The following is a 17,534-nucleotide window of genomic DNA, read 5'->3' as shown; positions in this document are numbered from 1 at the left end:
TTTTGCCATTTGCAAAGCATTACCTTGTAGGAGTAGGAGGACACCATATATGCCTTTTCATTCTTCCTGCTCTGCTTCTTGTACGCCAAGTGACACCTCACACTGTACGAACACAGGAAATTAATTGTTCCTGGCACCCCCCAGGTACCTGCCTACAGACACACAGGTATTTACAAGCAGACCTGCAATCTGGGAGGGATTCAGCTGATTGAATGAGAATTTTTACACTGCAGGAGACTGCATCTGAGCACATCGCCTTATCGTTAGTGGAGAATTCACCGATGTAGGCAATGGGATACACAAAGAAACTCTTCTCAACCTAAAGTACACACCTTTGTGTGGCTGGATAAAGAGCACCCCAAAAACCATCAGCTGTGGTGGGAGCGCAAGCAAACAAACAATTAGCTCAGAAGCAGACATCTAAATTTAAATGGGATGAATCACTTGGGCTGCCCTGAAAACTTTTCAGCCCATTAAAACTGGACTTGGCTTTTTAAAACTCAAACATTATGCTCTGACATTCCTTCATACATCAATGGCATCGCTGTAATCAACAGAGTTCACCCTCGCTAGCATTACCTGGTAAGCATGGTCCGTGTGTACGAGGTAGAGGTTGGTAGGAGCTGAGCGGCTCAGAGGTGTCATCAATTTAGTCTCAGTTTTGGCACAGGAAGTTTCAGGATGGATTGCGTCTTGGGTGGGAAAGGAAGGAGGAGATGCTAGAGATGGAGAGACTGGGGAAAGACTGCTTAGGCCATCAGCTACTGAGTCCGTGTTGAGTCTGATTTCTGTATAGTAAAAATCCTCCTCTCCATCACTATAGTCCGACTCTCCTACACGTCTGTATCAAGACAAAGAATGAAGGACTGATTAAATGGAAGCAAGAACTCCAAGGTAAATTTTATGTTCTAGATGCATAAGCACATATATTCATACTGTCAATAAATTAATATTCCCAGTTTCAACCAAAGGTACTTTATCAGCATTCTGGCTGCAGGCAAGGGGGAGAGGAAAAGAAAATTATCTAGTCTGAAGGGAAAAAAAGTAGGAATTAGATTTTTTTTCTCTACATAATATTATTCTTGATTAATTCTTTGACCTTGGAGTAGATGTTTAACTTCAATGCTTCACCTCAAATATCAGCTTCTCATTCCTAACTATTGAAGTTACCCCGAATCTCAACGTACTTTCACTTGAGAAATGACACAGCAGCCACAGAAGGACGGGTAAAGATAACAAACACGAGCAAGATACACTTCACTAATGTTACGGCAAACAATGTGTAATCTTATCATAAGTTACTTAATTAAACAAATTATAGTTATGGCCGTGTTTCACTGTTAACTCTCCTTGGCATAACAGAAGAAGCTGCTAGAAAACAGTCTCACCATGCAACTCACTCAGACACAGGCAGAAAAAGGACAGGTAAGGGCTGGCGTGCTAGTGCTGGACTTGCTGGTCCTACTCTCTAGATGCAGACTTACTGCAAGAGGAGGAGATGTAAACGCTGAGCTGCCCCCGCATCCCCTGGCACTATCTGCTGCGTGCCTGAGCACAAGTGCTAGGAGCAACGCAGCCCAGTCAAACCAGTACTTGCCAGCTGATTATATGTTATCTTGAAGTTCCCAACAAACGGTTGTTTTAGCACATTTATAATCCCCATGCTACACAGATGTAACTCGCACCTTATACACGTGCATTTTCTCCCGGATCTTCCATATAGGAAATCGGGGAGCCCTATGTGTCTTCCTGCCTGCATGTCCATATCAGGCCCACTCTTCTTCCAGGCATGCACCCCAAGAACAGCCCCTCACCAGTTAGTCCGTCAGCCTGCTTGCCCATATATCGCTACCTGTGGTCCTCTTGCCACCTTACTCAACAAAAGCCATTGAGAACATGGGTTGAGCAGATTTGCAGGGCTCTACCAGAAGTACCACCTGCCAGACCTCTGCCAGTCACTCACCAAAACCCCTCTCTCTGGCAAAGATACAAGCTCCAAATTCCAGGGAAGTTCTGCTGTTTGCTTCTCCCTCCCCTGTGCCACAGAAAGGATGTCCCCACAATGTGCAAGACAAAGAGCAACACTGAAAACTGCACTTTGAGAGAGATTTCCTCTGTTTCTGGTAGCCTCACTCTTCAGAGTCTAAGCCCAACAGGAATTAATTACTATGACCTTTGCAAGACTCCCCTGAGCCCCACACCAGACTACTTCCTCATGGTCACTTTGATTTTTAAGCACTGGCTAACACAGATTTACACAACAGAGATGTATTTTCACACACCTAACAGGCAAAGACCATGAGTCCCCACTGTAACTATATGTGAGATAGCTAGGTCACTCAAGGAATCGCACAGGAGACTTTGGTTGCAAACCAAAGCTCTGAAACAAGCTTGTGTCATACCAGACTCATCTGCTTTTGCTTCTGGTCCAAGTAACACCCACATGGAATTGCAGCTCTGTTTCTTTTTCTTTGGTTTCTTAGGTTATTGTTGGGGTTTTTTTGTTTGTTTGGGGTTTTTTTTTTGGCATTAATTTGACTCAGAACCAGCACAAGCACCTGATCTGACATGAAACGAGGCTGGAAAGTATTCATGCACAACCCTGAAACCTGTTGCCTTTTACACAGCGTCACCTTGGATGTGACGCACAGATAACATATATTAGGTAAATGCCACTGAGCTGTGCAGCCAGTCGGGAAGTGCGGTGTGACGTAGACCTGTATTTGACCTTCTAGCAAATTCCACAAACATTCAGGAAGGAAAGTGCTTCGCTGTTGGAGTAAGTTCCCATTCACCTCAATGCACTACTCCACCATTTCCTCAGAAACCCAGGGATCAGAGACAGAAAAGCCAAGAAGAAGCCACTTCAACTCCCTGGCCAAGGACAACTGCTCCCCTTCCATAGCGAACCCTTTAGACACTGTGTTCCTACCCAAGGTGGATGGTCCGTATGTGTTTCTGAATCCCTGCAGCTGTGCTCAGTACCTTCCCACAGTTTTTCCACAGGCATTTGAACATCACCTTCATTGAGTTCTGGAAATGGAGAGTAAAGCAACATTAGTTGTATGGAAGACAGGAAGAAAACCAAACCACCCAAAATGCACGCAGTTATAAAACACTGTGAAGGCTGCAAGCCTCTAACTCCTAATTTGTAATGATGTAATAGTCTCTCTCAACAGTGTCATCCTACTGAACTCAACAGAATCCCAGCGGAAAGCCACAGGAGCAGCTTGTGCCAAAACTTCACCTCTCTGCTCTTTGGCACAGCTCTTTCACTTTCAAGTTCCAGTTTCTGTCTTGCCACAAAAGGAAGTAAACAGTATAAAAACTTCCTACACTTCTTTGGAGCCTGTCGAAGAACAACTGATGAGGATTTCTCGCTTAACGGAAGGCACCTTCTTAAATTAAGATCTTCCTAAAGCAAGCTCTTATGAATGTTTCTGCTCATGAATTTTGCAAAACAGACAAAATATTGTGCCAGAAAACCACAGCTTCTGCAATTACAATATTGACCCATGAGCTGGCAAAACCTGCTGTTATTTCATTTAGAAGCTGCTGTGACCCTTACTTGGACAAGAGAATGAGAAGCCATCTGGCTGTGTTCAATGTTTTAAAAATAATATGTGTATAATCTCATTTTAATATTGTTATGTTCTTTAATATAACTTCATTGGCATAAACTGAATTATCATTGATTTAGAGCACAGCCAACGAGGCTATAACCAGCCCAGTCTTTAATATTTTGAAGACTCTGGAGAAAACTAGTCTTAATTTAAAACACAGTATGTGGTAACAAACAACACAGATGTTGCAGAATTGTACAGACTTTTTTTAAAGCTACTTTTACTGCAATATGAAACTCACTTTATAAATTTTAAATTAAAAAAAATCTAAATAATTTGTACTTCTCAAAAATAATTTTCTCTATTATTGCAGAACACATTATTAAAGAAAACATGAGGAAGAGGTTAAAAACACTGTATTTTTATCCTATAATTTTAGTTACACATAAAATGAAATGAATATATTCATATAAAGCTTGATTAAAAAATAAAAGGAACAAGCACATTCTTAGAATAAGTGCATGCTTTGCTGTGTCTTGAACAAAAGCTGACCTGGTGCTTTCTTCAATTTGGACCCTTTGGAACTGCGTGCCAGTAGATGGCAAGTTTCAGCATTTGCTAGAAAGACGATGATCAGAATATAATTTTAAAAAAAATTTCAGCTGATGGGCTTTTAAAAATACAAGTTGATTGTAGCTGCATGTTCTCACAGTTACTTGGGTGTCTAACATCTCCTGTTTGAAAGTATGGATGATAAGGGCTTCCAGATTTGAGGTACCTGGTCATACTGTGTGTATGAAAACCTACTTCAGAATAAAATGCACATAAATTCCCTCTATAATTTTTTGACCTGATAATACTACTACCATTCAAATAGATACAGAACTCTTTTTTTCCTAAAATTAAATGTAATCTATCTAGCAATTCTGACAAATACTTTACTTACTTCTATAATAAAATACTATCATCAGCTCAAAAACCCATAACCAACCACCAATCATGGCGACAAGACGAAGACCATGCTTATCTTTTACATCTTAGGAATTCTGATGTGACATAATGAATGCCATAATGAATCTTTATAAACACAGCATGGTTTAACATCAATTTCCAGTTTGATGGTAAAACCAAACTCCTAGCTCCACTGTGTTTTTAGCTTTATTGTCAATGCTAGGACTCTGCAAAAACCCATGCATTTTTAACGTAATCAAATGAAATTTCACTCTGTAGAAATACAGAATGTAAACCACGCTTCCATTTCTGACTGGTCATAAAATTGCCTAATTACACTTAATGTTTTAGTTAAGGAAATAATGGAACATAAATGGTTTAGTGGAGAATAACTACATTAGTGGAAACTTTTAAGCAAGCAACTTTCTTAACTGGAAATGGTTGCTAATGTGACATTTTCCAAATATGAAAATGAAGAAACTTTAATAAGTAAAAGTAAGGTTACCGATAACTCTATTTCCAGGTTTATTCCTTCTGATTTTTGCAGCCCTGAAGAAGGTATAACCTGAACATTTTTATTTCAGCTTCTAAAGATGTGAAACTGTACTCTGATAAAGTACCATGCTGGGACCAGAATTAAAAAAAAAAATGCAGGAAACACAGTTCATTTATAAAACAAAGTTTGGCAGGTAATGTTATTATTTATCCACATTGAACATTTGCCATACAGAGCAAAATCCCTGGGAACCAGAACAGACAGTGTAACAGATCTGTGGTGGGTACATCAATAGAAATATTCAAAGACAACTTAGACAACAATACAGATGGCAGCTGCAAACCCATCTGTCTCATCACAGCTGAGCAATGAGAGTGATGCTAATAAGCTCAACTTTAACTGAGAAGTAAAAGGCAAACCAGCACATTCTGCATTCCTACACCATCCAAAATCACCTCTCTTTAATTTTAACAGTCAGCTCTACTTCTGATTTATTATAACAATGGTGTCCTCCAAAACATTTTTTTCCTCTTTTCAGCAAGAAGCACAAACATGTTACACCTCTCTTCCACAAACAAGGACAGAACAGTGTGGGTCAGCAAATTAAGCAACTTTTGGAGCAAAAGGATAAATCTGAACAGGTTTAAACAATCATGAAAACTTCTTCCTGCTGGTGATGAAGCAATTAACTGTCTCAGACTGAGCCAGAAAGAAGTCACTAAGGAGAATAAATTCTCTGTGTTTTCTCCTTACAAAAAGCTCTTTTTCATCTTGCTATGTAAAATCTGTCCTGTTGCATTGGGAGGGAAGGAAACTTGGACTAGTGCCATCTCTTTGTTTTCTTTTTGTTCAAGAGGAGCTTACTTGCTAGCATAATGGTGCTTTTTGGGGGTTAGTTTTGGACCTTTTTTTTTTTACACTTTGTTTTATTTAGTCTGCCTTTGTACTCCTACTGAGGATAAATTTGGCCCCTGCAAATACTGTATCTAAAGCCATCAGGTTTGATCCTCCTTTTTTCACTCCATATGCTTGCACAGAGAAAGCTTCACAGTATTAAGGTATCTGACATGCTGTCAGACAAACGGCACTTCCAGGGAACAAGAAGTATTAAGGCCATCTCCAGTTTCTGTGATGACATGTAAAGGCTGCCTGTTGCATCCTGCATAGAAAGAATTTGCCAAAGTAGGCAAGAGGCAACACCTTCTGGAAATCACGGCAGTGCTTTCTGAGCAGGAGGCTCTGCAGAACCTCACCATCTGCCAGCAAATATGTGGTGCCGATGGCAGCATGTGCAGTGGGTGACTAGGTTGAACCAGACCCAGTGACTAGGCTAAGTACTTACGTTAACTTGGTACCAAGGAGGGATACACACACAGAGCTGTTTGTGTGACCTGTTCCTTTCCTACAGCAAAATAAGTCTAGTGACATCCTATCTGCCCATGGGTATGGAATTTACCGTGAGGCTGACCTTTCTCTTCCTAGGAATGGGTTCATCAAAGAGAAGGTTGCTTGTTTCAGCTTCATCAATACCGTCATCTGGCTGGGAAGGTGTCCGAAAACTTTTGAAGCTATCAGCTGACAGAGGTGGAGATGGGGTGGATGGATTGGACTGGTCACTGGGAGCGTTCCAGCTCCAGTATCCACTGCTGCTGGTACTAGAAGGCACAAATCCTCCTTCTTTCCAAGATCCATTTAGGGATTCTGTCAAGAACAACAACAGCCATCGTTACATCAGTATCATGCCTTAGGGCCAAGGACCTCTTTTATCCAAGACTAGATGCCATGTTGGTCATCAACTGCACATTCAATAAAGGAAAGAAAGCATTGGACAACAGAGAGAACAATCACATCTATCTCACTGCACAAAAATGACATTTTTAATACCTATAACACCTGATTTTTTAGATATTAAAAAACAAAAACAAAATCAGAAACACCCCCCCAAACAAATAAAATAACCCCAAACAATCTAGCCAAAACAAACCCCAGCCAAACAAAAAAAACCCCAAACAATACCAAACCCCAAAACCCAAAACCCAAAATATTTTTCGAAAAAGAAATGTTAGATTTGGAAAAATAACCTGTGCTGGAGCATAAACCGCAATCAGCAGTCAGATATTGCATGCATGATTCAGGGAAAACATTCAAATACATCCTCAAGCGTCAAGAGGAACATGGGACTGTGGTGGGGCACCAGAGCAAGCTCCAAGCCACCGCACAGCCAACAGGAGATCCCCTGGGAAGTGGACACACAGTCTGAGCCCTAGGAAACTACGTAGGTCTGCCAAAACATGAGCATCATCCCAGTACTGAAATACCGAAGAAAACCATAATTACACTCTGTCTTCTCATAATCTCCCAGTCTGCACACCTCTGCTTAATCTGAATCTCTAATTGCGGTGGAATGTATCCTTGGAAGGATATTCCTTTTTTTTTCACATGGCTGTATCGTTAGGCGTCTGGTTCCAGAAGTGGGATGCATCACCTCCACACCTACTGGCTGGAGAAACCCCTCCTCACTGCAGCAGTTCCCCGGGCAGCGGGTGGTGAGCAGACACTCAGAACAGCATGTCACTCCACAACATGGCAGTGGGAGTGACAGCACTGCCGTCACAGACTGAGACACGGCTCAGCCTTCACGTGCTGAGCTCCTCAGGTACTGCACATTGGCACATCTCCCCTCCCAGTCCCTGAAGAGTTTTGGCAGGAGAGGGGTAGGTAGGTCATCAGCTCAGCAAAGGGATGGCCCAAGTGTGTCCAAGTGCCACCGTGGGCAGCTCTGCCTGAAGCTCCAGGTTCTCACAGGGCTCCAGCACATGGGCAGGGAGGGTTTAGGTGCAGTTTCTCCCAAACTCAGATGCAGAAAGCTCTTCTCAATGACGCTATGGATGCTTCAGTATTGTGCAATACCTGACTTTGGAACTGGAAAGGAAATAACACCTTATCTCTTCATGAAACCTTATTTAAGTATGAGGCATGAGTCTTTTCAAGCCAGTGCCTGTCTTTAAGAGTTCTGCAGAAGTCACTCCTTCATTCCTTTTCAATTTCTTACAGATAAATTTAACTAACGACATCAGCAAGAACATAATGTCTACCACCTGCTACCCAAAACCAATTACTTTTTTTTCCTCCTAATTCTACTGGTTTTGGGTGAAACTCTTAATCATGACTATCAGCTGCTCACAAAACAAAATGCAGTGCTCCATCATGTAAGCACGTACATAAAAAGTATCTCCTTGTGCAGGCAGTAGCCAAGTGCCTGCACTTACTGGTCAGGGCCACAGAGCAGAAATGGCATCAACTCTTCCCCTACCCCACCCCCCTTCCCGAAATTCCTCTTTAGAAAAGGGTATATATGCATTTCCCGTAGCTAATAAGTTAACTATGAAAATGCCATGTTTGGGTTCATGATTACAGCCTTTCAAGTTTTCATGTGACTGTAATGGAGGTGGTTTTTATTTCTTTTAAGTATTTGTACTTGAGTCTCCCCCTAAAGCCAAGAAGTACATCTGGTATCAACATGTGACCTTAGCAGAGCTTAAAATCTCCATTTCTTCAGAAAAACAAAGCAAACAGCACTCTTTCGGCTACTACTTTCTGACACATTTATGGTGGTACTTTGTACTCTCAGGGTTTACAGCTTCTTATCACCTTGCTGAGAAAGAGATGTAAATCAAGAACATTTTTTAAGTAGCATGGAAAAGACTTAACGAGGTTGACAACACAAAAAACCGGGAACACTGGTTCTCATTAATACTAACAAATCTGTCAATGTAATGGAGTTCAATATATAAATATATGCAACTTACTCTTATTTTGAGGCTCTCTTCACATTGCTGGAGTTGCGTGAAAGAGAACCAAACTAAATATTACGCAGCTGCAGGGAAACAAGGGCCAAACTCTGATCCAGTTTACGTAGATGTTCATCCCCAGTAATTCTAGCGCAGATCAGACTTTAATATTAATGCCAATGTTATTTTTTTCACTTCCAGGCAAAATTCCATTTGTTTAAACAAATGTTCCTTTAATTACACTGCTACTTACTGCCTTTTTTTTGGAAAAGGCTCTAGAAAGAATTAATCATTAGTATATTTGTAGCTCATATTAATAAGATCAGAGCCTAGCCTTGCAACACCAGTTGAGCTATAAATTACCAAATCTTTACACTTTTATTGAAGTCTTTAGTAAGTCTTCACTCAGACAAAACGAAGATATTCAGGGAGGAGGTGCCCAACAATAGCTTCAAAATCTTGTCTCTGACTGCTGAAAACATGTGAATTAGGTTTTCAGGCTTGTCTTCCCAGGTTTCGGGAAAATAAGCAGACAAGCTATGCGAAGAAATATCAAAGAGCACTCAGGCTGCATGGAGAAATATCAAAGGCGGTTAACAGCTACCATTTACCTATTAGCAATTCAAAAGGGCTTGTTGGGAAGATCTTTCCCATCCACAGCTGCGAGCTGCTCCTGACAACTGTCACCTGCTCAAGCTGTCTGAGGTGGCAGATCCTGCCTTGTCCCACAGGATAGCGGGTCCCTGTGACTGGGACATGTACATGCCTCAGCCGCTCTGCCTCCCTGTAGGGCACATCAGCACAAATCCAGCTTCACCTGAGGTTTTGGCTGTGAGCTGGGGCAGTTGGAGAGCAGGTAGAATATATTGTTGGCCTTCCTTGGGGGCTGCTAAGCCCCAGCCCTGAGATGGGACCGTCACTGGGGATGTCACGGTCAGAGGTTTCCCAGAGCTCGTCAGAGCAGTGGAACTCCATAAACACTTCTGGTTTTCAACACTGGAAAGCACACAAACAGGAGCCATGGGCGTTCATGGCTAGAATTCCAGCTATATGGCTAAACCTTACGTTTACTGGAAAAAAAAATGAAAAAAAGCCACACTATTTGTCCAAAAAGCTGGGACATTTGGTAGAAATTCCTTTTAAGAACAACATCACTCAGTGGATTGTCCCTGCTTCCATGAAGAAATGCAAAGACTACTTCCCCATTAATTTGCACCTGTAAGTATTCCTCAAAATGCTCCAATTATTTACTGGAGGGCATCTAGTGTCTGTTCAACAGTTACAAGTGAGTAAGAAAAGCCAGAGTCATACAAACAATGCTGAGACATCCTAGCAAGCGTGTCCTAATTTAAGATTACTCCTTCAAATATAGCACTTTAAAAAATCTCTTCTAACCCCAGTCAAGCTTGCACACATTAATTATGTCTCATCAGCAATCTCATTATTACCACTAACTTGTTAGATTTATTTTTATTTGTGTGTCTTCTGCTACACCAAGAATGGAGTAGTCTTATAAGAGGTTATGGATTTGATGGTAAGACCATCTGAGAGTTACATGGGCAGAAACAGAACTGTTTCCGTGCAGATTGGTGGTGCACGGTCTCTCAGCCGAGGGCTGGGATCCGGACGTGCTTTGCCTCATTGTGGCATTGAGTATAATCTGAGCTCATTTCCTTGGGGTGGGGACAAGAACAACTGCTGTCATGTTTAATGTATATGTGCAAATGCAAATAAGCTGCTTGGAAAATTAGCATTTCACTGAGGTCAGGAGACCTTCCACAGCGCACACCTCCCATTGCATAAACTAGAGATGCTCAACGCTTATGGAAAAAGGTTTCTTCTCATTTCTGCCAATGCTGCACCAAAGACCTTGACTAGGTCGGAGCAAAGCTCGGTGTGATCCCCAGTACACACGGGTCACTGCCATAAGATGGACACTTGTACTCTGCCCTCCACCACGGTCACAGCTCCTGGAAACAAGCCCCGGCCCCCCTCCCTGCAGGCTTACCGTTGGGTCGGACAGGAGGGCTGCGGACCAAAGGGCTGGTGGATAAACTGGTGAGTACCATGGCTGCTGTTACTTTATCCATGTCCAGTTCTTCTGAAGATTTTCTGCAACACAGTGAATGGGAGGCAAGAAACACATCAGCAAATATTTAACTTTTTTTTTAGTGTTTGCCTTTTTTTTTCCGGTATCAGTCCAAACACTAAGCCAGCACAGCACAATAACGAAAGCAAGCTGCGGAGCAGAGTTCTGAAAGCTTCTGTCTTCTAGCAACCTAAGCATATCAAAGTGGCTACTTTAAGTAAACCATCCCAGTTTCAATAGGAAAAACAGTGGGAAAAGAGAATGTATCTTTGTATAAAATTGTCAGGATTACTATGACCTCTGTAAGTTTGGCTCTGTTCCTTTTGTTTTTTGGTTTGTTTGTTTGTTTGTTTGGGGTTTTTTTCAGAATTTCAACTACTCCTATCCTTAGAGCTAAGTGTGTACTTTTTTCTTTGATGAAGACATGGAGATGCAAACCCATGTAAAATTACTAGTAACACTAATAGCATACACTACTCACTGTAGGGTAAGGAAGAACCATGAACTGGAGCTAAGGGATGCGATTTTTTTTTTATTGCTTTTGCTTAACGCTATTAACCTTCCTGTAGTCTCTCTGAAAGACTGATCCTAAATTTTTCCTGGTCAGATTATAAACCAATTATTTAAAATAATAAGAAAATGGCAAGAAAACCAGTGTGTGTTGGGCGAGGCAGGGGAGAAGATTTTTTTGCTGGTTTAATGGGCACCTGTGCCAGCAGGAGGGCGCAGCGGGAAGAGAGGGACTTGTCACTGCCTTAGCTCAGCCTTGCTGGAACCAGCCCTAACCCAGGGGAGAGGGCATGGGGAAGGGATAGGAATGGAGAGGAGGGCAGCCAGCTTTCCAGAAGAAGGAGGAAAGGATTTGGAGAACAACAGATGCCTCCAGAAACCAGGCTTCAGTGACCCACTACTCAAAGAGTCACGTTTTCTTAAGACAATGCAAGATTTTATTTGTCTGTAAAAATGTTTACACTATCATTTTTTTCCTCAAAAAAGTAACCCGTTTCCTGACAATGTACAATTTCTGAAGAGTGAATGTACCAAAATAAAACTAGCAAACCCAATAGGTTTAGCAGACTTTTGCTATCCATTCTTGTGGGACAGGGGAATGAAAGCAGCTTCTTGAAAACATTTGCTTTCAAACATGTGACTGATCATCCAAGACCATCTTCTCATTTTCCAGAGACCAAGCTAAATTTGCTCTTACAAAAGAATACCTCCCTCCCCCTCTATTCTGCATGGTGGGTTTTTTTTAGAATTTCCTCCGTGCCTTGCCAGGAGCTCTATTTAACCGATCAGGTTGAGCCTTTATTTAAAGCCCAATATGAGAAGTGTTCAGCTACCTGATGTTTTCCATCAACTGCTGATGGGTACGTCACCAAGAGGAACAGGACATGCTGGCTGCAGTCCCCTCTCTAGAATCTCATTTCACTCATCAGGTGGAAGGCTCATTAACTGGAAACTATGCTACAGTCAAAGCCTCTTGATATTTTAGCGAGCAAAGCTCAAACTTGTCCATGAAACAGTTCACAGCTGCCTTCTGGCTGATGAAAGGACCCACGCAGATGCCGATGAACACTCTCCCATACCACACAACAGCTTAGCTCTCACGACTGTCTTTTGTAACATATCACTGCCTGGAACTGAAATGCTGATGATGGTTCCTGCTGAGTTCTGATTATATCCATAAAAACCCTCCTTTCTTCCAGCCAAGGATTTTGCAATGAGCAGAGCAGCCATATGGCCATCATTGAGTACCGGAAAGGTCTTGGATATCTGCTGTAATCAGCTAATACCTGAATCTGTCACCCACCATGTCCTCTCGCCTGCAGAGGAGTATTTCATTCGGAATGCCAAATTCCTCAGAGCTCAGAAGACTTTTCCTCAGGGATGACATGAGGGATGACATGGAGATGCTACATTTTCTGGAGACCAACCCTGCCAGATGATTTTCCACTCCCTGAGAAGCATTTGGCTGCTTTGTAGTCCACTTCTGCAAGACTACACCGACTGTCCCTACTCCTTCAACCAGCTGTGGATAAACCACTAATATTTGCATTTCTGCAGCACATGAGGTCAAAAAGACCACAGGTCCCCAATACACTAGAGAAGGTGGTCCCTAGTGTTTGCAATCAGCCTTTCAACAAGGCTCTTCTGTGTGCGTGGCAACAGGACTAACGTGCTCCTGTCTGGGCCTCTGCAGAATTGCAAAATCATGCTACAGCTGTTGTTGCAAGCATTCGCCAAGTTGGTGTCAAGATGTCATGGTCTAGATCCAGAACAAATCCCAAAGTTTCTCCAAATAGTCTGTAAATTTAACTTCTCCCAGCTCTTCCGTACTGATGTATTTATTTTTCCTCAAAAATGACTCAGACTGCCACTCTGAGAAACCACCCTTTGCTCTGTTCTTGTTTCAATAATGCCCCAAAACTGTCAGCATTTGAATCTGCCCAAGATGAAAGTTTTCACAGCCAGGCAAAGGACTGGAAAGGCCATGAGCGCCCCCTCCAATTTGTGGCCATGCTAAGCCACAATCTTGCAATTACTGCAATGCTTTTTTCTCACCTGATCCAATTTAACAGGTTTTCAATAGGGAAAGCCTAGATAAATAAAACTTTGGACTTTTTCTCTAACCATTTTGAATCACTTACCACTCCTCAGCTGCATCCAGCAAACAAGGAATGCTCTGCTCCTACTTCCCAGCCACAAGAAGTTTAGCAGCTACAAGTGTTGGCTTATGTGATTGTGCTCCCAAACACATTTTTACAGTTTGGCTCACAAATGTAAACACACATATTTCATGCATCACTCGGCCGGCACCACTGCGGGAACAGCAGCCTTTGAGAGAGAGGCAAAGCATAAAACTGAAGACAGGAACCACTTAAGGCATCTGCATTTAGTCAGCATCATGTGCAAGTCGATGGCTTAAGGCTGTCGCAGCCTTTTCCAGCTTTCTCCACTGGAAAGTGAGCCTGCATGCAGCTGTGCAACAGTATTGGCACTCAGAGGGGAGAATAACTTGTCTGTTACACATCAGTTTTCACAAACCATCAATTCCACCATTGCTAAGGTGATTTTCTGCAGAGTGAAGTAATAATCCCTGCCATTTCTTATACTGTTATTAGATGCAAAGAAATCTAAATATGATGTAAAGTCACCTATTACATAGTTATGAAGATTTCTTCTTTCCTCTAACCCCACATCCTAATCTCCAAATGCAACCTCCCAATATCTGGACCAATATATTTGTGTCAGCCCAGTCTGTATTTGAAACCAAACAGATTTGGATCCTTTATTTCCAAGTCTTCATAAATCCAAACATACGTCAATAGCTGAATTCTAATGAACTGGCTGAGACATAAGCAGCCAAAGTTAGAGGTGCTTGGGGATGGATATTTTACCACCACTTCATGTCTCTTGGCTTCGTGTCTCCCTGTTTCCTCAGCAGGAGAATGGTTTCACTTGGTCCCTGCAAAACTCTAACTTGGCCAGCCTGGTATGTAAAACAGTCCTCTTTAATAGCCAAGCTCAAATTCAACTTAGTTACGACCCTCACTCTTATTCAATCCTTTCCTTTGTTTCATTGATGAATTTACCATTTTTTAAAAAATCATTTAATGGTGTCAAGAAACTATCACATCTTTCTCAGAGCTCTCCACAAGGAAAGGCTGGATTTAAGCTCCAAAAGATCAGCAAAAGAGGGTCCAAAACAAGTTCAAGACTACACAAGTGTCCCAAACCACTCGCTTGCACCATGGTGTGGCTCCTCCCAACTAGCAATGTTCTGGCAAGGAGACATCTTCCTGACCTCCCTCCATGATGAGTGCCCAGGCCCTATCCTGGCCACCGCCACCTTTGTGCTCCCCAGTAAGCACCATTCCCATCTGGACACACATACACCACACCTCTGTTAGTTCTCTCCATCAGCCACATCATAATCTATGGCTGGAACTTTTTGTTTTTTTAAAAAGAATCTTTGAAAAATCCTTTAAAATACATATTTCATTCTACTTTTTAAGTCTTTGGTCTATTCTTTATTATTTGCCTGGCTTAGATCAAAAAGTCTGCAATTCTTCCTCTTGGAAGACTGCATCTTAGGTCAGTACTTCACCCAACCACACTTTAAGGGTTCTAGAGAATATTCTCTTAGCAGAGAAACTGGTAGTGGTAGCAGGTGCTTTTGACAAAATTGACCTTATTTGAAAGGACAACTTAAGTTCATTTAAAGCAAAGGAAAAATAAAAAGACAGAAATTGATTTTCCCTGCTCGCAATGCTGAAGCTTCAGTTAATTCCCTGGCCCACAATGTCTAACTTGGGTACAGCGATGCTCAAAGCAATGATGCTCAGGCTCAGCATATGGAAAGTGCCGTCCCGTGCTCCAGAGCTGCCCTGACGTGGCGTAACCACAGACGAGGCAGCGTTTCTTCACCAACGCTCTGTTCTCATCAAGAAGGTGAGAGGAGGGAACGGGGGCAGCAGCGTCCTGCAGCCAACAGGACCAGGCTGCAACAGGTGGAAGCTGCGGCCCCAGTAGGTGATCCCATGGAGAAGAGAAGGATAAGGGTATTTCCAACCACTTCAAACAGAGCTTGGCTACAGAAGCTGATGGTCACAGATCCAGCCATCTTCTCCAGAGCCATGTCCGTCTGCTGTTCAGTATCACTGAACTTGTCTTTTCTTGTCCTACTTTCTAAGCGATAATCACCTGAAGCCCTGATTTATTAAAAGGCTTATATTTTTCTCTGTTTTGGCAAAGAGATGTGCTTACCTATTTCTTACTGCTATCCTCACTAGAGGGACAAAATAAAAAATAAATAAAATAAAAAATGTTAACTCGGATTGATCAATAACAGCAGCACTCAAGCACAAACATGCTGATACACTATGTTAGGTGGCTACTGCTCTCCACCCAAAAAACAACTTAAGACAGTGGTTCACAAAACATCTTGATCTTTTGTTAAGGAAGTACCATAAAAATATGCATGCGTCAATATGCTATAACTAGGACAAAATAACAGTATATTTAAATTGCTCTCTCCCCCCCATACTTCTAAATGCTCATAGAGACCCCTGAAGTCTCGCTTTGACCACCTGATTATAGCCACATCACACAGATGTCATCATACCGAGCACTGTATCAATACTGACAGATAAACATGTTGTTACAGGCTTTTGTACACCAAAAATAAGATACATCCTATAATGAATCACTATAATCAGTGCACTAGTAATAATAGAAGTACTTCTGAAAGAAATAAAAATCCTAAATTACATTCTACAGGTAAAATTTTAGGTTTCTTCAATTCATCATGAATGGCAAGGGCAACACTCTAATACGGAACCAGCCACAAAAGCCATGCATGTGGCTCTGAATCCAGATACCCAAAGCAACTACAATCACTCTTCTCTCTTGAGTAAAGATCTACAATATCATGCTACAAAATATTCTTAATCCATAAAATATTTTACATTTACAATAATACTTGGTTACCATCTAACAACTCAAAATTCTGACAGTACAGATAAGTAAACAATCTTGCTGGTTGCTATTATGTTTGCTTGTTGATTATGCAGACTAATAATTAACTTACTTGCCAAAGACAAAAGCAAAAATTAGAAAGAAAATGATCCAAGTAAACAGTCCGAGGTCCTGTAACTTTTCACAATAAAACAAAAAGCAATGGGAAATATTTTCAAATATTATATTAAATCAGTACAGTACTATAATGCTACATCTGAAAACATAAGGGAGCATTACTATTTACACTTATAAAAAGATGACTTGTGTTTGATATCTGAAGCAGAGATGCAACAATATGATACACTTATGATACACTAATTAGAAGCTAGGGATTTCTGCCCTTGCTCATCGAGGCCAAACATAAAATTAACCTTTTCCACACTAACTGTCACATTTGCAGAGTAGTTCATCATATACAGAATAACTGGCCTTTTTTAATCTGTGTCTGCTGTCCTTGTTATACACAAGCAATTTTTTGGATACTGACAGCTACCAGAAGTTAATTATTAAAAAAACCTTTATTATACAAAATTAGGAACTTTTTTTCTAAAAATCACATTTACCTGAACTTCTCAAGGAAGAAAGAAAAATGCAACAAATGCCATCTTAAAGCTCTCCACCTCCCCCTGGTCAAGCTGATACATTTTGCAATTCGATTATTTGAAAGACCTTTGGAAGCCTGAATGGTCTGTTAGAGCCCAAGATGAGCTGATAGAGTCATCGCTAACACGGATAATGATTTTCTATCTGGACTGTAATGGTATAAAGACAATAAAAAGTCTCTGCAAATTAGTCATATCAGACAGGAGATATTCACAGGGTGTTCTCAGCATCCTGGAATAGAAAATACGTTTAACAGAAGAACTAAAGAGAAAGCAGTGTGTAATGCAGTCAGTTTTCTCAAAGTCTTTTGCTTTTCCTCACATCAAACAACGCATCACTTTTCCTCTTCTCCAAAAACACAAGTATTTTTTCTGGCCATTATTGTTAAAAGCACTAAAACTTGACAGAACACAATCTACTTGTTTTTTTCAACCATTTCACAGATTTAGATAACCAAGGAAACGTGCCATTTGGTTCCAAAGGCTGACTGACATACTATCCCACACATGGGGGTCTCA

The 17,534-nt window shown here is 41.4% G+C and overlaps 1 protein-coding gene across 1 annotated transcript in view; it reads right to left on the bottom strand.

Moving 5' to 3' along the window:
* Positions 1–17,534, bottom strand: part of ZNF704 (zinc finger protein 704) — a gene marked incomplete at its 5' end in the record, with an annotated part of 89,316 nt that overhangs the window by 11,603 nt on the left and 60,179 nt on the right. The window contains 4 exons of the mRNA XM_080339018.1: positions 580–841; positions 2,933–3,033; positions 6,479–6,711; positions 10,810–10,913. Coding sequence (XP_080195144.1) covers positions 580–841; positions 2,933–3,033; positions 6,479–6,711; positions 10,810–10,913 — 700 coding nt within the window. The remainder of the gene's footprint in view (positions 1–579; positions 842–2,932; positions 3,034–6,478; positions 6,712–10,809; positions 10,914–17,534) is intronic.

This window comes from Nesoenas mayeri (genome assembly GCF_963082525.1).
Source record: "Nesoenas mayeri genome assembly, chromosome: 2".
In the NCBI taxonomy this organism is placed as follows: domain Eukaryota; kingdom Metazoa; phylum Chordata; class Aves; order Columbiformes; family Columbidae; genus Nesoenas; species Nesoenas mayeri.
This window is presented reverse-complemented; position numbering and strand designations above follow the sequence as displayed.